The sequence below is a fragment of the Hypomesus transpacificus genome, chromosome 18, assembly GCF_021917145.1.
Source record: "Hypomesus transpacificus isolate Combined female chromosome 18, fHypTra1, whole genome shotgun sequence".
Classification (NCBI taxonomy): domain Eukaryota; kingdom Metazoa; phylum Chordata; class Actinopteri; order Osmeriformes; family Osmeridae; genus Hypomesus; species Hypomesus transpacificus.
In genome coordinates, this window is record NC_061077.1 from 3,829,900 (window position 1) to 3,846,595 (window position 16,696).

At 46.2% G+C, this 16,696-nt stretch overlaps 1 protein-coding gene across 1 annotated transcript in view; it reads right to left on the bottom strand.

Moving 5' to 3' along the window:
• itga5 (integrin, alpha 5 (fibronectin receptor, alpha polypeptide)) overlaps positions 1–11,222 on the bottom strand; it is a 34,319-nt gene extending 23,097 nt beyond the window's left edge. Inside the window, exons 1-2 of the mRNA XM_047040637.1 lie at positions 10,778–11,222; positions 1,113–1,243 (exon numbers count right to left, since the gene is read on the bottom strand). Coding sequence (XP_046896593.1) covers positions 1,113–1,243; positions 10,778–10,986 — 340 coding nt within the window. The 5' untranslated portion in view covers positions 10,987–11,222. The remainder of the gene's footprint in view (positions 1–1,112; positions 1,244–10,777) is intronic.
• Between the last annotated feature and the right edge of the window lie 5,474 nt (positions 11,223–16,696).

The window sequence follows — 16,696 nt, forward strand, 5'->3', positions numbered from 1 at the left end:
GAATGACCAGTTTAAGTCATGGAGGACTTGACAACAAACACTCAAAGAAAAATGTAGACGAGACTACACAGTGTGGTCATTTCTTGTCCAAAGCTTCCATTTCCTGATTCCAGATGGTTGCATCTGCTTCATGCACTCAAATATGAGTCTTCAAAGTCCATCAGTGAAATGAAGGACATGTACTGACAGCCCCCCCCCAGCACAATCCTTCACCCCCAGCCCTACAGCCCGCTGTTACATCACTGCCAGTGGCCTCCAGCCAAACCCCAAGGATCTGCAACACATTTTCTGTTGCAAGAATAAAGGCTAGAAGAAAAATAACAGAAAGGAGCAAAGGCTATAAGCATCGGAGGCCTCCTACAGAGAGCTGTTAAAGGGAGCTTGTGTGAGACTCAGTGGAATATTCCTGCCCTAATGTGCATTAGAGATAGTAAATCACAGCTGGCTCAGAGCTCAGCACGCCGCCTTTGATTTCCCAGGAAAGAAGCCAACCGTCCCCTGCCGACTAGGGCGCACACACACCACTGTCCTGTTCCATGTGTGATACACACCATGCTGCTGTGTGTGTGTGTGTTCGGTCCTGTTCATTAGCTCATCTACGGTACCTCCCTACAGCCACTGGAACAACAGCCGGGCAGGACATACCAAAACACACGGAGAGGTACCTGAGTACCTCAAACAAAAACAATCTCTCTTTTCATCCATGAGAAAGCACACAAACAGGAAGCTGGAAAGGGATCATCTAGATTCCCAGCATCATCCAAAGAGCGGTGAGGTGGAACGCTGTGACGCCTGATCCAGACCTGCTACATCAGGGTCATGGACCAGTGGGCCAGGAGAAAGGAGAACCTGACCAGCTTTGCAGTCCTCAAATATCCTCCAGTCTCCAGTCAGGACAATAAACAAGAGGGAAGGGGGAGTGGTGTGTGTTACTGGAAAACAGGGAGGCTCTGAGAACAGCTGTCAAGCTGCTGTGTAATTATGACATCAAGTGTTATGTCAGACACAACCTGGCTGTGTCTAACATATATCCATCGATGTAGCTTATACATGTCTGTGACTTCATGAGCAAACACTGGGGGAGGGGGCCTTCTTCCAATAGGAAGGCTTACCTTGAGCGTCAAACTCAATGCTGTGGCATTCTGATTGGCTGAGACTCCATGGGCAGTAGTAGACAGACCCGCCCTCTGTGATGTTCAGCTGACTGGTATTGGCCTTCGGAGCGCCGATCACCACACTCACACTGTAGCAAGAGAGGAAGAACACAGTTATGCTCACTGTAAACATCGACATCTAAAGTTTAACCAAGCCTCCACTCCAATAATATTTAAGTCAAAGATAAAGGAGAACACAAATTGCAAAGCAGAGCTGGTTATCCGATGCGATATTTTTCAGACGAGTTGGTGAAATTTGGCTCTGTCAGGCATCAATTAAACACATGCTTTCCAGACCTCCCATTCAACAGTTTGAACATGAGGTAGTACACAAACGCTGCTGCTTACTAAGCCATCCCCTCCACATTAAACACTTTAACAGGTTTCAGAGCAGAACATAGGTTATGTAACAAGTGTAATTGTTGGTGTACAGTATGTGCATGCGTCTTCTTTGGCACGCAAACTCAAAACTCTCTCACACACACACAGATCCCAGTGGGGCAAATTCAATGGGAAAACAAGAGAGCAGACGGCCTAAGTGGAGTCACACTGTTGTTTCCACAGCTGTGTGGCCCTCTCCCAGCGGAGGTGAGGCCTGGACATCTATCTGACTGCAGCTCTACTGTAAACGTCAGGCCAGGCCTGGGAACCTCGTCTCCAGCTCTCCCTGCTCTGCACAAGCAGGCCTGCAGGTGAGGTTGGAGGGCATGGAGGAGGACAGGCACTTCTGAGGCACAGCAGACCAAGGACAGGAAGGAAGGAAGGAAGGAAGGAAGGAAGGAAGGAAGGAAGGAAGGAAGGAAGGAAGGAAGGAAGGAAGGAAGGAAGGAAGGAAGGAAGGAAGGAAGGAAGGAAGGAAGGGGGGAAAGTAGACAGTGGAAGCACCTTGAAAGAAACCATGGTTTGAGACATGGGTACTGTAAAAAAAAACTCATTTTTTCCAGAACTGTCTAGTCTGGCTGACCGGCTGCTCCATTGTAGCCATTACCTCACTGCGGAACCCATTATACGATCATCATCACTGGCATGGTTGTGGGCAGTGAGGATGGCGGAAGAGCGATGGGGGCATGGAGGGCAGAGGGAGAGCCTGGGGGGTCCAAACACAGGAAGAGAACACCCTTCCTGCTACAGGTCTCCCCATGGTCCGTGGACGTTTACGTTGTTTGGTCTATTTTTAGCCTCCTGCCCTGGGGGAGAACCAGCTGGCACAACCCCAGCTGAGGAGAGCCAGCCTGGGCCTCTGACTCACAATGGAAAAGCGTCATGTAGGAAAAATCAAGGATTTCTTATGTGCTTTTGTTCATCACAATCAACAGATCAGCTAGTGTACCATTATCTGTTCATGTATTATGTTCTAATAATAAAAAGTGTATTGGATTCCTACTGAGATCAATACCATGTAAATTGTGTGTCGATGACAGCCCTGTATATGTCCAATATGTATAAGTGTGTGTGGGTAGTGGTGTTTGAGGTTCTGAAAACACACCGCTTTGTGGCAGACCCAGTAAGGCAGGTTAGAAGGGTATTTAATGTCTCACCACAACCTGGGACCATAGTCTCCACTTCACCAGAAACTTAGTACAAACTAAACTACACTAAACTAAACAGGGGAGGGGGATCGAAGTTTTTTTTGGAAGGACCAAATGAAAACACGGCCCCCCGGCTAACAGAAAATGAGAGAAAGCGAGAGTGAGAGCAACAGACAGACAATGAGAGAGAGAGAATCCCTTCTAGTGCCAAGTGTGTGTGGACGGAGGGATCATCCCAGAGGAGTAGTGCACAGCTCCGGGTGTAGAATAATGTAAATCCCAGAGAAGCCTTCTGGTCACGGATTCCCACGATGAGACAGCTGAAACAGAGGCTCCCTCTCTCTCTCCCTCTCTCTGTCTCTACATCTCTCTTCACACACTCGTGCATAGAACAGACAATGAACAGGCCCAGGGAAAAGTAGACATGTGACCTCGGTGTGCCCTGTGGTCACACTCATAACAGACCACACTGCTGAGGGCAGTATGTTATGGTTCTCCTCAGTGAAGACAGGATGGACAGTTGGAAGAATGCAAAACAGTCAGCGCCTTTGAGAAAAATGATTCTGTTTCACAAGAGATAAGCAGAAATGCCACTCTAAGTTGTGTTCCTGAAGATGTTGAAAAGCTTTCTGTTTTCAAACGAGTAATCAAAATTACAAAAAGGTGGGGCATTATTCATTATTCAAGCTAATGGTTACTAAGCACTACTACAGATATCTGAACACTGGCCAGTTGTATTAAAAGCTGGGGGAAAAACAGGATAAAACAAAACAGGAACATGCTTTAATCAGCAAACTGGAAACAGACTTGAGGTGTAATTTTACAACCTTTCACACACACATACAAACACACACACACACCTTGATAGCAATCTAATCGTTCTGTAAATAAGGAATGATTAGCATTTAATAGGCCTTTGTTTGGCAGAAGATCAGTACTTCAGACTGGAATATCACCCCTTCCTCCTTGCTTCATACTTAAATGAGGGCCCATTGTTAGCATTAATAAAGACTTGTTTTACCTACATATAATTTGGTGTTTGTGTCAATAGGACCCTTCAAATTAAACGCTACGTCAAATTATAGTCTTGGGTGTAGTGGGCTAACTTAGTTTAGTTAAGTTAGATTTGGTAGCAATCTCAAATGTGTGTGTGGGAATTGGTTTATAGCAGATGTGATGGTAGGTCTTTATGCAAGCATTTACACATGAAGGGGCTCAGAAAAAGTCCACCAGAACATGGAAGAAGTAATTGTAGCTCTCAAGAAGAAAACTAGAAGATGTTTTCTAACCTTTTTCAGAACCAGCCACTGGTCAATGTCTGGTTCTGAGCCAGCTTGAGCAGTCTGAAGTGTGGGAGGATAAAATATATGCACGGATCTCAATTTCTCCAAAAGGCAAGACCCACCTACAAAATAAGCTGCCAGACATCGGCCATTAAAAGAGTTCACCACCCTTCGGAGAGTTACAGTGTTAATTAAACTAAATGATTTAGGCTTCGAATGTGGGCAGTGTTTCCCACACATAGACTAATTTGTGGCGGTGCGCCACAGAATCAACACCGGCCGCCACACATTGCGTTTCGTAAAACATTTTTTTTATCGCTATTTAGGTAAAAACACGCAGCGTATTCGTTCAGCTGCATTTCCTTTCCCTGCTCTCCCTCCGTCTCTTTCACGCACGCGTCTTTCTCACATACACACACAGTCACTACGTCAGCACACGTTAGCAACAATGCATACGCCGTTCTAGTGAGACCGACAGCTACATCAGCGAGCCTTCAGCATTAGTGCCGTAGCTAAAGGTCTAGGAAAGTTGAGGCTACTTTTCGCTAGGTACCGACGGACATGTCTTAATCGAAGGTTCCCCTTCGTTCTTTTGGTGAGAAGTTTCAAGAGCTAGCTACTTACCCGGCGTCATGGAGCCGACCAGTTAAATAGTTATTTAGCACCCTGTATGCAGCGTCGCTACCTGCATATGCAGAAATTATTTGTTTGTTGTTGTTGATTTTGTGAATTATTTCGAACCCCCCCCCCCCCCCCACCCCCACCCCCCCCCCCCCCCCCCCCCCCCCCCCCCCCCCCCCGCCACATATAGTTTTCTAATCTGTGGGAAACACTGGTGGGGCACAAAAACAGCAGCTCCCCTGTAAGATCGACTGAGGGTTCCACCCCATTTGAGACTTCTGCAAACAGCAAAAGCTCTAAACAATATCTACCCACGTCATAATGGCTCAGCAACCACTATTTATATGGGGTGGAGACATTAAGAGTATTGAAAAAAGCTGGGAATTGCTGATTTGACACCATCTTTCACCAGGCCTAGTTTACAGTGAAGTTGGGGGGAGTCCCAGGCCAAATTCCTCTCTTCCTCCCCTGAAAACGTTTCCCCCCACTCTAAATTTAATTGTCTTCTTCCCAGCTGCAACGCTTATGTCACTTGAACACTATTATAATTGGTTTAAGCCAGCAGGGGGAAAAAAAAGGCTTTGACTAAATAGCAAGAAATTACAATCACGTTTGTTGGCCTACCAGCAACGGCTGCTGTCACCATCTGCAGCTATAAACGAGCTAGCTGTGGGAATGGTAACAGTTTGCCAAAGTCACCAACACTGGCGTCATCTCATGCTGGTGGGACTGGTGAAGGGCAGGAGGGGTCCATAACTGATGCACTGACCCCAGCTGAACCAGAATATGTTCTTGACCTCCCTTCCTCTGGAGGGACAGCCTCAGATATGCCATGTGCCCAACACAACCAGTAAAAACAAGCACCCCCCCATCCCTTTCTCTCCCTCTCTACACCAGCTCACTGACAACAACAGAAGAGGGCATTCATTTAATCCATGCTAAATCACTGGACAAAAAGACAGTTACTTAATTTCTCAATTAGAAGTCCAGTACTGGCACCATATTAGATGTATTGTATGACTTCATCTTCGTATTTTGTGTTGCTGGCCACTCAGCATGCACACACAGTGCTGCTGTCTAGGAGGTCTCTGCTCCTGGGGGACTGACAGAGATGATGAGAGTAGCAGTGTCAGCCTCTGAGGTGACTGGTGTTGATTGAGAGTGCAGTGTACTAACTATACACCAACAGCCCTGTACACAAGGACAGTATCAAGCAACACCGGAGAGCATCTACAGTATACTCAGGATGGGATATATGGTAAGAATCTAAAACAATCCGTTTAGCAAATTGACCCATTACACATGAGCACAGAATCTCCAGATGAACTTCAAAAGCAGCAGTTAGAATGCAGCCCCACCCATTACTGTTGATTTGATCAACAGTTCAGACCCTCTTGGAGCGGATCTGACCATCACCACACAAACATTTCCTCTCAGGAGATGAGGGCTCTACAGCAGGAGGTCAGTGAATCACTGGGTCAGGAACAAACACACACACAGACACACACACACAGCTGTACATCTCAGAGTGCCAGGACATGCTGAGTGAATCCCTCGCCAGCTGAGGGGATAAGCTTATAATTGGCACCCTGCAGCTGCATAACTATAATACCTATATAGACCACTGGCTGGATCCTGTATGAGCAGCTTGCCTCCGTTTTCTCTATGGACATTAAGGGGAAAGTGAGACACAGGGGAACTGTGGAAAGCTAAACCACCAACGATGTCATTTCACCGTAACAAGGGTTTCACAAGTGGCGAGTTGGTAATTTAAAACAAACTACTCCTGAATCAACATGGACTGTGGTTTCAGCCCCCATGTTTTCTGTTGCCAAATTGTGGCCCATCCCCCATTCCCTAACTGCTGTAATCTCCCCCACAGAGCCCAGGACCCCTGTGAGAAGAGTAGAACAGCAGGGTGTTCACACCTCTCCACAGAGCTCCAGAGGTCCAGCCCTTCACACCTCCAGACAGGACTGGGGGGATAAGAGGAGGGGCGCCCCCCCCACAGACTCTCCTCTGATCCCAGCTGACACACCACTCCTGTCCCCCCAAATTCCTGCTACACCAACATTGGCGGCCATAGTCCAAAACAGAGTCAAATTCATTTAAATGGCTTGAATCTGAATTGAAAACCGAAGTAACCACTCAACCGTTGTACACAGCTTTTTCCTTAAGTTACAGAAGCTGCCTTCTAATGCATGTACAGGCCTGAGTCGTCTGTTTGATACAACTGAGGCGTCAGGACTGCATGATACACCTAGGGCCTTTGTCCATCTCTACATAAGGTCCACCAAACCCATTCAAGCCATCATCACCTTACACAGATGTCGTTTTCCATTGGCATGCACACAGAGGCTTATTATACCCATTACCACGCAGCAGGAAAAGCAAGGCCGTCAGGCAGACTGCTCCATGGCCCCTGCCATCAGGCCAAGCATGTCTCTATTAACCTTTCAAACAAGCCTTTCTAATGTTACCACCACTGCAGCTCGATCAGTGGAGGACTAAAAAGCCCTTTAAAAAGTGAATAAAGAAAGAAAGAAATGAGTCACATGGAAAATGTCTCCAACAAAAAACAGCAAACCTTTTCTGCTGCCCAACAATGGGCCCCATTGTCTACAGGGTATGAAATGTACTGATCGCAGAGCTGAGAAGCCTGGAGAAGAATAGCCTGACAGCACACATACACATGTCCAACAACACACACACCCACACAAACAGATGATAATGTGATTCATAAACAGGCCGATACACAAAAAAAAACAGCAATGAAAGCTATAATAGAAATGTGTGCAATCATATATGGAGATGGAGCCTCAGTGTAGACACAGAGAAAACAGAGCTGTTTTAGTACTAAGAGACCTCGGCCCAGTATCAATATTGGTTTAGCAGCAACCGCATTTAAGAGGGCAAGCTCCAGGAGGGTGACCAACATGGACAGGATGACCTCAGTCTGTTGGTCACAGCTAAACTATCCATGATCTAAGAAGGAACGCCACACCTCACAATTAACACATGTTGCAGGGATGGGCTGAATGGAACAGCTCAATATCAGACAGCTGGAGTCTCCTATGCTTCCAATCCAACTCAGACCAGTAAGGGTGGAGAGAACAGGCAGTTCCACCTCTTGAACAGTGCTTGTTCAGCTTTAAAACAGTTCTAGAATCGAGGCCTTGACTAGTATTGACATGCTGGAGATATGGAGAGGACTATCAGCAAACACAGCTCAGACTCTCCAGAGCAAGTGTGGTATCTGCAGACAGACCGTTCACCTATCCCCTCCCTCTGGTCTGGTATATCCTGTCCCCTGGTACCAGGCACAGGGAAGCAGCAGGGCTTCTGCTGCTCTCAGCCTCCAACATGATGGATGAACACTCCCTTTGTTGCCTCAGAGATTCATTGACCAATGTCAACTTGAGCTCATCTCCTTCTCTCTCTTTTTCTCCTTGTGTCCAGCACACACGCACAGGACCATAAATAACCTTTTGCTTTGCCTGTGTATATCTGACAAGAGCCCTCACATATAGTTCATGAACCCTGTCCTCAGGCAGTCTCACACGGTGGTCTGTGTTAAGGCCTGGATCCCTAATTTCATTAGGGCAGGCCACGGGGCATGACAGGAATCAGACACACATTCACTCCTGGACATGGAACCGTCAGCATTAGTGACAAAGAACGTGTTTTGTATGTGTCTGTGTGTGTGTGTGTGGTCAATGTAGAAGGTGGAACATTCTCGTTTCTCCCGTTCTCTCTCTCCACCCATGCTGCTCCAACATGGTCCGCAGACAGACCACCAGCTGGCCCAAGTCAGCCATCATGCATGTTTTCCAGATCAAAGCATGATGGCTCCAGACAGACAGGTCGGAGCTGTGCGTCTTGCAACATCTGTACTGATGTTAAGCAGCAGGAAACCCCCCAGGCCGACATCACCTCTGGGTCCCAGCTACTCCCCAGCCCCCAGACCGACCTCACCTCAGGGTCCCAGCTACTTCCCAGCCCCCAGACCGACCTCACCTCAGGGTCCCAGCTACTCCCCAGCCCCCACGACCTGGAAAATAAGCTGACGGCGCACCCCACAAGAGATAAGGGGAAGCTGGTTTTGTATTCAATTTCCTGTTGATGTGCAGTGACAGGTTGTGAAATACACAGACGAGGCAAAGTGGCCATAAATAAAAGCCTGACATACATGGCTACGTCTTTCAAACACAGCCCTATCATCACACGGGCCCGAGCCAGGAGACCCACATGGGAGGATGCTTCGGGCATCAACTCTCCCCTGATGCTTACACATGTTGTGCTAACTGATCCACTCCCATCTCCTCCTACAGAACAATGACGTCAAAGTCTTTTAAAGTTCAGATGAAGTCATCACAGAGATGACTAGCAGTGACTTCATACTTCATGAGACCTGAAGGGCAGGGAGTGTGGGGGGGCGGGCGCTAGACAGTGGGGGAGGGGGACTAATAGGGGATTACAGAGCCCAGCAGAATGACATCAGCAGAGGAGGAGGTGAGGCAGAGGTAAAGAGGGGCATTTCCACTCTACTCTGACTCAGTGTCTGCTAGCATCACACTCTAAATCATCCAGCTTTCTGCTGGAGCCCCGGTAGGTCTGCCAGAATAATATAGACCAATTGAAACAGACCTGTAAGAACGGGAAAGAAATAGAGAGAGGGGAGAAAGAGAGAGAGAGGGAAAGAGGGAGAGAAGGAAAAGGAGGGGGAATCCCCCTTGTCTGGAGACTAGGGGTGTGGGGAGGAGAACACGGGGAAACTAGAGCTGCTGGCGGCCCACTCGGCACAAAGCCTTCAGTAAAACCCTGGCTGGCCGGCTGGGACCCTGCTGGGCAGACAGACACTGACGCAGCCAGGACGTCTGATTACGTCTGGGCCCCGGCCTGGCTGGACCGGGCCCGGCCGCCTTGGTTAATGATCATTACAATTATAGAGCAGGCAGGTCCAGACTGCCAATCTGTATTAGTGAGTTAGAAGCAGTGGCATCAGACTCCACTGACTTGACAGCACCGGGCCTGGAGACACAGCTCCAGCTCAGACACCATGCCTCTACCTCTCTCTGCTGCCTTCATTTCTGATGCTGCCAACATTTCTGATACAAGGACCAGATGTTGTTATCTGCTGGATATGTCATTGGGGCAGTCAGGGCGCCTTGCATCATCTTACTGCCAGGTCTCCGGCCAGACTGTCAGCCCATGTGAGGCGGCTTCAGGAGCCTGTGATGGGTATGACAGGGGTCTGGAGCCACTCTTAATGACGGCCCTCGGCTCTTTAGGGGTCTGACCAAGAGCCACTGCGTGCCATGCTGCTGAGATAGTCACAGCATGTGAGGGACACTCACACAGCCGGCTCACATGCCCACAAGGCCAGGCATGTAGAAGAGTGCACAGGAGTGGTTCACACCAAAACAGGTATGGATGATGTGACTGAAACAAGGCAGCTAAAGTGAAGTGAAGAAAGGGAGGCTTTTAAGAGGCTCTGTTATGTCTTTTAGAGATGGTAAATGAGATTTCAGCACATTAGAGGTCAGAGTGGAATCCAATTTTTGGGTCAATGAGATTTCCATTTAAGGATGATTATATGAAAAGGTTTCCTGTAATTGGATTGCACCACAAATTGAACCTTTCATAAATGTTTGTTTATGTATGATACTGTCTATGGTCCATATTCAGTAATAGGGTAGCCAGATCAAGAGATGACTGTCTATTGAGATGGCATGTCTGCTAGAGCCCACTCCCTAGTCTCCACAAACGAATATTTGTGACTTTTGGTAGGTTGCATGATTCGAATAAAATTAATGTTTGATGCATGGTTGCCTGTAGAATTTATTCAAAGTTTTTTTTGATTGTTTATGTGTGTTTGGATTTGGATGTATTCGCCAAGATACCAGTCCTAATAAACTTCCATTGTCTGCCGGTGTGCTTGTGTTGCATGTTGCAGGTAGACATTAGAAATCTGGCTTGCTCAGACAGTTTCTGAAAGACCTTAACGATACGCACTTCAAGTGAAGTTCAATTGTTCCATTGTTCACTAAACGGTCCACCACAAAATGCTTTAGCCATGTCAAGGTTTTATTCAGATGCTAAACTGCACTAGGACCAGGATGCTCAAATGTAACCACAACCATCCTTATTTAGAAACAATCCACCACATTGCTTTAGGGGGTGAACTCACCTAGCAGAATTTGTCAAGTAAAATTCCACGGAATATCCGAAGTAGCTCCCGTTAGGTCCGCTGTAGACAGTAGGATTCTCCACGTCCAGGTTGAAAGCAGAGCCGAATGGGTCGAAAAGTGTGAATAAAACCCAAATTATACAAAGGAGCGTATGGTTTAGAGAGAGTGTTTTCCCAAACGTCTTCGACCGATATCTTTTAGAACCCATTTTTTTTTTATAAATTAGTCCACTAAGCGTTGGTTCGAGTCAAGACTTTACCAAATTATGTTTTTGATTCAAAGTCCGTAGTCTCTGGAACAAGGGAATCAGTCTCGTTGTCTTGTCTGCATGCCTGTAACTCAAAGTCTTCTGTATCTTATTAACGCTCTGTCAGCTTCCTTCGACGTCCTCACCCCTCGCTCTCTCTCACTCACTATGGTTTCCCTGCTCACCTAATTGAGAGTAGGCTATATTGGAAGGAGGGAGTTCTGTTCATGAAAAACTTTTGGAGAGGTGGAGCTTTTGATTCACAAAAAAGCAATCGGAGCAAGCAGTGCAGAGAAAAGTCCCCAGTACCCTCAACGCTTTTTCAGTGTCTGAAAAGCTTTTTCAGTGTCTGAAAAAGCGTTTGTCTGTGCGCTTTACGGTGCGCAAATATTTACAATCAACATAATTTAGGTAGAGGTAGCTCACCGTACCTTCAAGCATGAACCTAGATAGACTTTTATCATTCTTGATAGCAGACAAATGATTAACTCCAGACAGAGGGGTTTCTGTAGTTGATATCCTTCAACAATTAACTTAATACAACTGACCTTTTCAACCTGGATTCGGGTAGGTGGGCTTAAGTGCCTGATAAGTATTGAGATGTGTTGAAATGACCAATCGAAGGGCACTGCACATATGTGAAATTAGCTATTTAAAAAATCTATCTTGCCCAGAAAGATTGGTATTTAGAATTCCTCTTTCGTATGAACGTAGTTATTTGATCTTATCTTTAGACATGTGTAAAGCAGACGAAGGCTATACTGTATACATGTACTGTATACAACTAAATTGACCATTGCATTTCGAAAGACCCGTCTTCGAAAAGCACATTTTGATGGAGATACCCCACTGCATGCTCTTGAAAATAACCAACCCTGTCTTTACCATAGCCTCTTGAGAATGAGGAGCCATGACGAAATGATTTGCTAACAGAAATGTTAAAAGGATAAACACTTAATTGGATGTTTAATTATGTGCTCTCTAACAGGGTGAGTTACTTTCAGAGTGTGGGAACCCTTCTTATTTGTGTTCTAGAGTCACACCAGACCCAAACAGTTGGAAAGTGGAATCGCTGAAATGAGATCTGTAATATAGTCACCAGGCTGACCAGAATTAGTGACTGTTGGTCTTGCTGATGCACTTTAAACCAGCCACCCCTAAGGATTGAACAGGGGGGGACACATTTGGCTGTGTGTCAGTAAGGACCACTCTCTTCAGGCTAATATTTAGAACCACTGATGGGGGCAGGGGGGCAGAGGCCCAGTCCCATAGGCTAAAGGGAGAAATGTGTGCTGTCTGAAGCCCAGTTCACAGCTGTTGGCGCTACGTGACGGTTCAAAGCCCTAATCCTGGAGTGCTCTCATTCTCTCACTCTGTTTTTAGGCCCGCCACATGATGAGCTTGCAGATGGATGGAACCCGGAGTGTATATGAAGTGGGTACTACCTCAACTAGATCGTGTCACCGTTCACATGATTTAGTATTCTGTGCAGACACACCCCATACGAATTGGGGAACCACATCGCAACTACTCTACAAACCCATCACTGCACTAAAAACAAACACTGAAAAACATGATACTACGCCACGCCCTTTGGAATACATCATGTTTTGTAGTAACATTATTGTAAATGTGTCCATTATGCATAGATGAAGGATCTATGTTGTTGGTTTGGCCTTTCTAAGGCTTAAGGATGACCCCCTAGCATCTACAGACTCACAAGCCATGACAAAGCAAGGTCAAAAGTTTGAGGTCAAACAGAATTGCTGGGTAAAGGAATACTTTAGAGGCAGATAAGATTGGCTCAATTTCGTCTCGTGTCCAATTGTTCTGCACAGTCACTTTGAAATGTGGGGTCATATGGTCATCAAAGAGGATTCCTAATGATGAAGTGTATTGTTATTCAGTAGGTTGTACACTATTTGGTCACTAAGTAAAATAGACTAGTGTGTTCTTTTGTAATACACATTTGAGATTACACAAGCAAATGCATGTATTTCCAATATTTATCTTGCTTTTTGGAGTTGTTCCTCTTTCTGAAAGATATCCAGTCCAGAAAAGGGGGTGGAATTTAAAATGCCTCTTATGTGACCTCATCACTGGGCTGCCATGGCAACACATTAAGGGTACAACAAAACACTTATAGCACAATTTACAGTACTCCAAACAGCTGGGAAACATGTTTAAATATAGACACACAGTCAGTTACACACTTACTGGACACGTGTCTTTTCCTACTCTTGGGGAAATTATTTATAGAATAGCCAGAAGGCCAGTGAACCGTTTGATCCTGGCAATTTTTTTTTCTTCTAATCTTATACTCTCAAATATTATGAGTGGTTTGTAACACGTAACTCTTAGTTTCCAAATCAACAAAGTATCTTCATTGGATGCCGATATAGCAACCAGTGGCACGTTCACCCAATCGCATATTTCAAACGTCTCAGGTCCCCTCCCTCCCTGGCCCACTCATCTCTCTTCGCTACATAAACATAGTCTGACAGAGACCGACGCTGTGGGGGGTGGGGAGGAGAGTCATTCTAACGGCTGTTAAGGCCACTGTTACCCTTTTAACTTCCAGAGTAAACGCTATTTTACCACTCAGCAACAGACAGCAAACAGGCCCACAACAGGCTGTATGGGATGTGCACACACTTAAGCGCGTTACCACAAGTAGAACAGGATCTGTAGCTTGTTTGTTCCTCTGCTTTTCTGCAAATCCGTTTATTTAAGGCCTTGTTTTGTGATTTGTTTAACTACGGTAAAATAAAGGAAATGATGTGTCATAATGATTGATTGATAAAGGACTTGTGTTAGAATTGATAACTGAATCCACAAGTGGAAAAGAAGAAAGGAGCTACTGTAGCTTAGTTTCCGAATGGCAGAGGCCTTTCTTGATCCAAACCTTAAGCCGTAAAACCTTTCTCAAAATACCTTTAAAACATTCACTGCTGGTCCCCTTCCTCTGCCACCCTTTCTCTCCCTTCACTCCCCTGTACTGTCGTGATATTCATCTAACAGGCAGGAAATTCCTCCAATGTAAAGTCCTTTCTGCACTTCCTGCTCCTACTACGTCCTCCTAGATCCCCTCAGTCTCACACACTCTCTCTATCACACACACACATACACATACCGGAATGCCTTCAACGGTTTTCTCTCTAACCTTTCCATTCTGAGAGAGGAAGGGTGGGGAGGTGTGGCTGATTATTCAGGCCAGCCTGAGACTTTGTGGACTGGTCGACAGATTGGTCATAAGGACCTGAGATGAGAGTTCGACATGGTTGTCAGAGAAGGTTGTCCACTGTTTTTGTGACTCTTAGCAACAGACTGAATCATTTCCTCATTTTAGATCAACTGCTCATCAGCCATTCCTTCCCCCTTCACCATCTAGCTGGTTCTCCCCTCTCCATAGGAGCCAGCTTTACTGTGAACCCAGACCTACTGAGACGATGTGTGTGGGAGAAAGACGAGCCAGAAAGTGTCCATTGTACAATTACCTTGTTAAAACAGCCACAAAATGTCTGAAAATGAGCACTTGGGTTTTATGCACGTCCGTTAATCAGTCTCAGTGAGCAGTAAAGCAGTGTGAGCTTCTGATGGGGGGGAAGCCCTGCTCACCCTCCCCTCGGTTCTGAGGGCCACTCTCTGGACACTCCATGAGGCACAGAAGTGTCCCCCAGCAGCAGCTGTGACCTTTCTGCCATTTACAGACCGTGACCCAGTACCCAGCACCACATGGCCTACCTGGACCCTGCTACCTCAGTTCACGCTTGTTTGCCTAAAAAATATACTCGTAAAGATGGCATAAAACGGGTCACGTCACTTGATGGGAGGTTACTGAGGCTGGGTGAACGTGTTGAAACAGACCAGGAAAACCCCAGGAGGATGCCAGAAAAAGGCTGTCTGACCCTGACAAAACAGCAAGAATGCTAATTCTTGCACAAGATGATGTTCATTCCCTGAACAATGTTTCAACAGTGATACCTTTAGCATGGACTTTTCATGGACCACAGACACAACTTCAACTGTGCCTGTCGAGAGGATGAAACATGGGTTGTAAAGATGAGTTCGACCCAGTTTACAAAAGAGGTCAAAAGACCTTCATGGTGAAAACCTGAGCAATAATGTTTAGTAAGAATGTTTGCATCGATAGTAAAGACCATGTTGAACTCAAAGAGTTGTCCTGATGACCCACTGCGGTTGTCCTGCATTCACACCCCGTGTATTCAGGGTGTCATGTTTTATTTGTATGGCCTATTTGTCTTTCAGAAAAAAAGTGTGGCTCCCTGACCCCCTCCTGTGTTTTCTTATTGGGGCGAGCGTGTTGTGGGGCTGGCGTGAGGCCCTGGAGGGAAGGAATGTGGCTATAAAGTGTGTGTGGACGTGGGGGTACGGGGGGAGAGGGCAGTGAATCAGTGTGACCACTGGGGTGCCCGAGGGGACTCCTGCTCCCTCTCTCTCCCTCTCCCTCTCTCTCTCTCTCTCTCTCTCTCTCTCTCTCTCTCTCTCTCTCTCTCTCTCTCTCTCTCTCTCTCTCTCTCTGACACACACACACAAACACACACACACACATGTACACATGGTATGTGAACACACACATGTAAACATACTTCACTGTGGCTTTCTCATGCTTGCTCCCTCAGCCATACATGTCTGACACAAAGCATATGGAGGCATATTCTAACCTCATGCACCAAAACAAGGTCAGCCTATTGTCCAGAACAACTCACTTATGTTTGGACTAATAGATACCAATATGATTCTATTTAGTCAGTTTTTGAAGGCTTGAACGGATTTAGTCTAATTGGGGTTAAACACAGGAAAACAAATCATTTATCTACCACATTCTGAGATAACCCAAGATGGAAGTAGTTTCTTCAATCAACCAACAACCACTAGTCTGTTTCCTGGATTGATTGCCCTGTGTTCCTGCAACAAATGGTTAATGGTCCCAGAAGAGACAACACTGATGTGAGGACTCATCACTTCATTTAAAGAACAGTGAGGTATTTTTTCTCCTGTGACAGGAAAAGCTTGAGAAGACATGGATGATGAGACTAGAACAATGAGCCACCTCAGATCCACTGGTCAAATGGAAAACTAAATCCCTGAGTGGAACACTGTCAACTCTTACCCTCAGGCTCAAACTGGAGCAGACTGACTAAATTGTTGAGCGGCGCAGCCCCAGAAACTCTGAAATTGGAAAGGTTTTTAAAGTCAGGAAGTGGTTACAACTGCCTATATACATCTGATTAAGTCCCACCATCTTTAGAGATAGGGTGTCACTGATGTCAGACCACAGTATCCGTCCTTCCTGTTCATGTTGCTTGCTGCTAGTGTGTTTGTTGACCCAACTGTTGTTCCACCCTGAGGCTGACACTGCAGTTGAGAGATGTTTGAGACCTCATCAAGTTTGTAAAGATGCAATTGGTCAATGAGACCATTACTGGAACCATTTTAACATTCTTAGTGTATGAAAGCAAATTACTGCTCTTCCTTAGGCATCTGTTGGTTCATGCTGAAGCAATGGGTTATTCATTGTTTTCAAATATCTCCCCTATCAAGCATCTGACCATATCCTGCAGCATTGTTTTCTGCGTCCTGTCCAGACTGTGCTGAGGCATGGCAGACCACCAGTGTGGTGCTGAGAATGTGTTCTAGACATTTCATA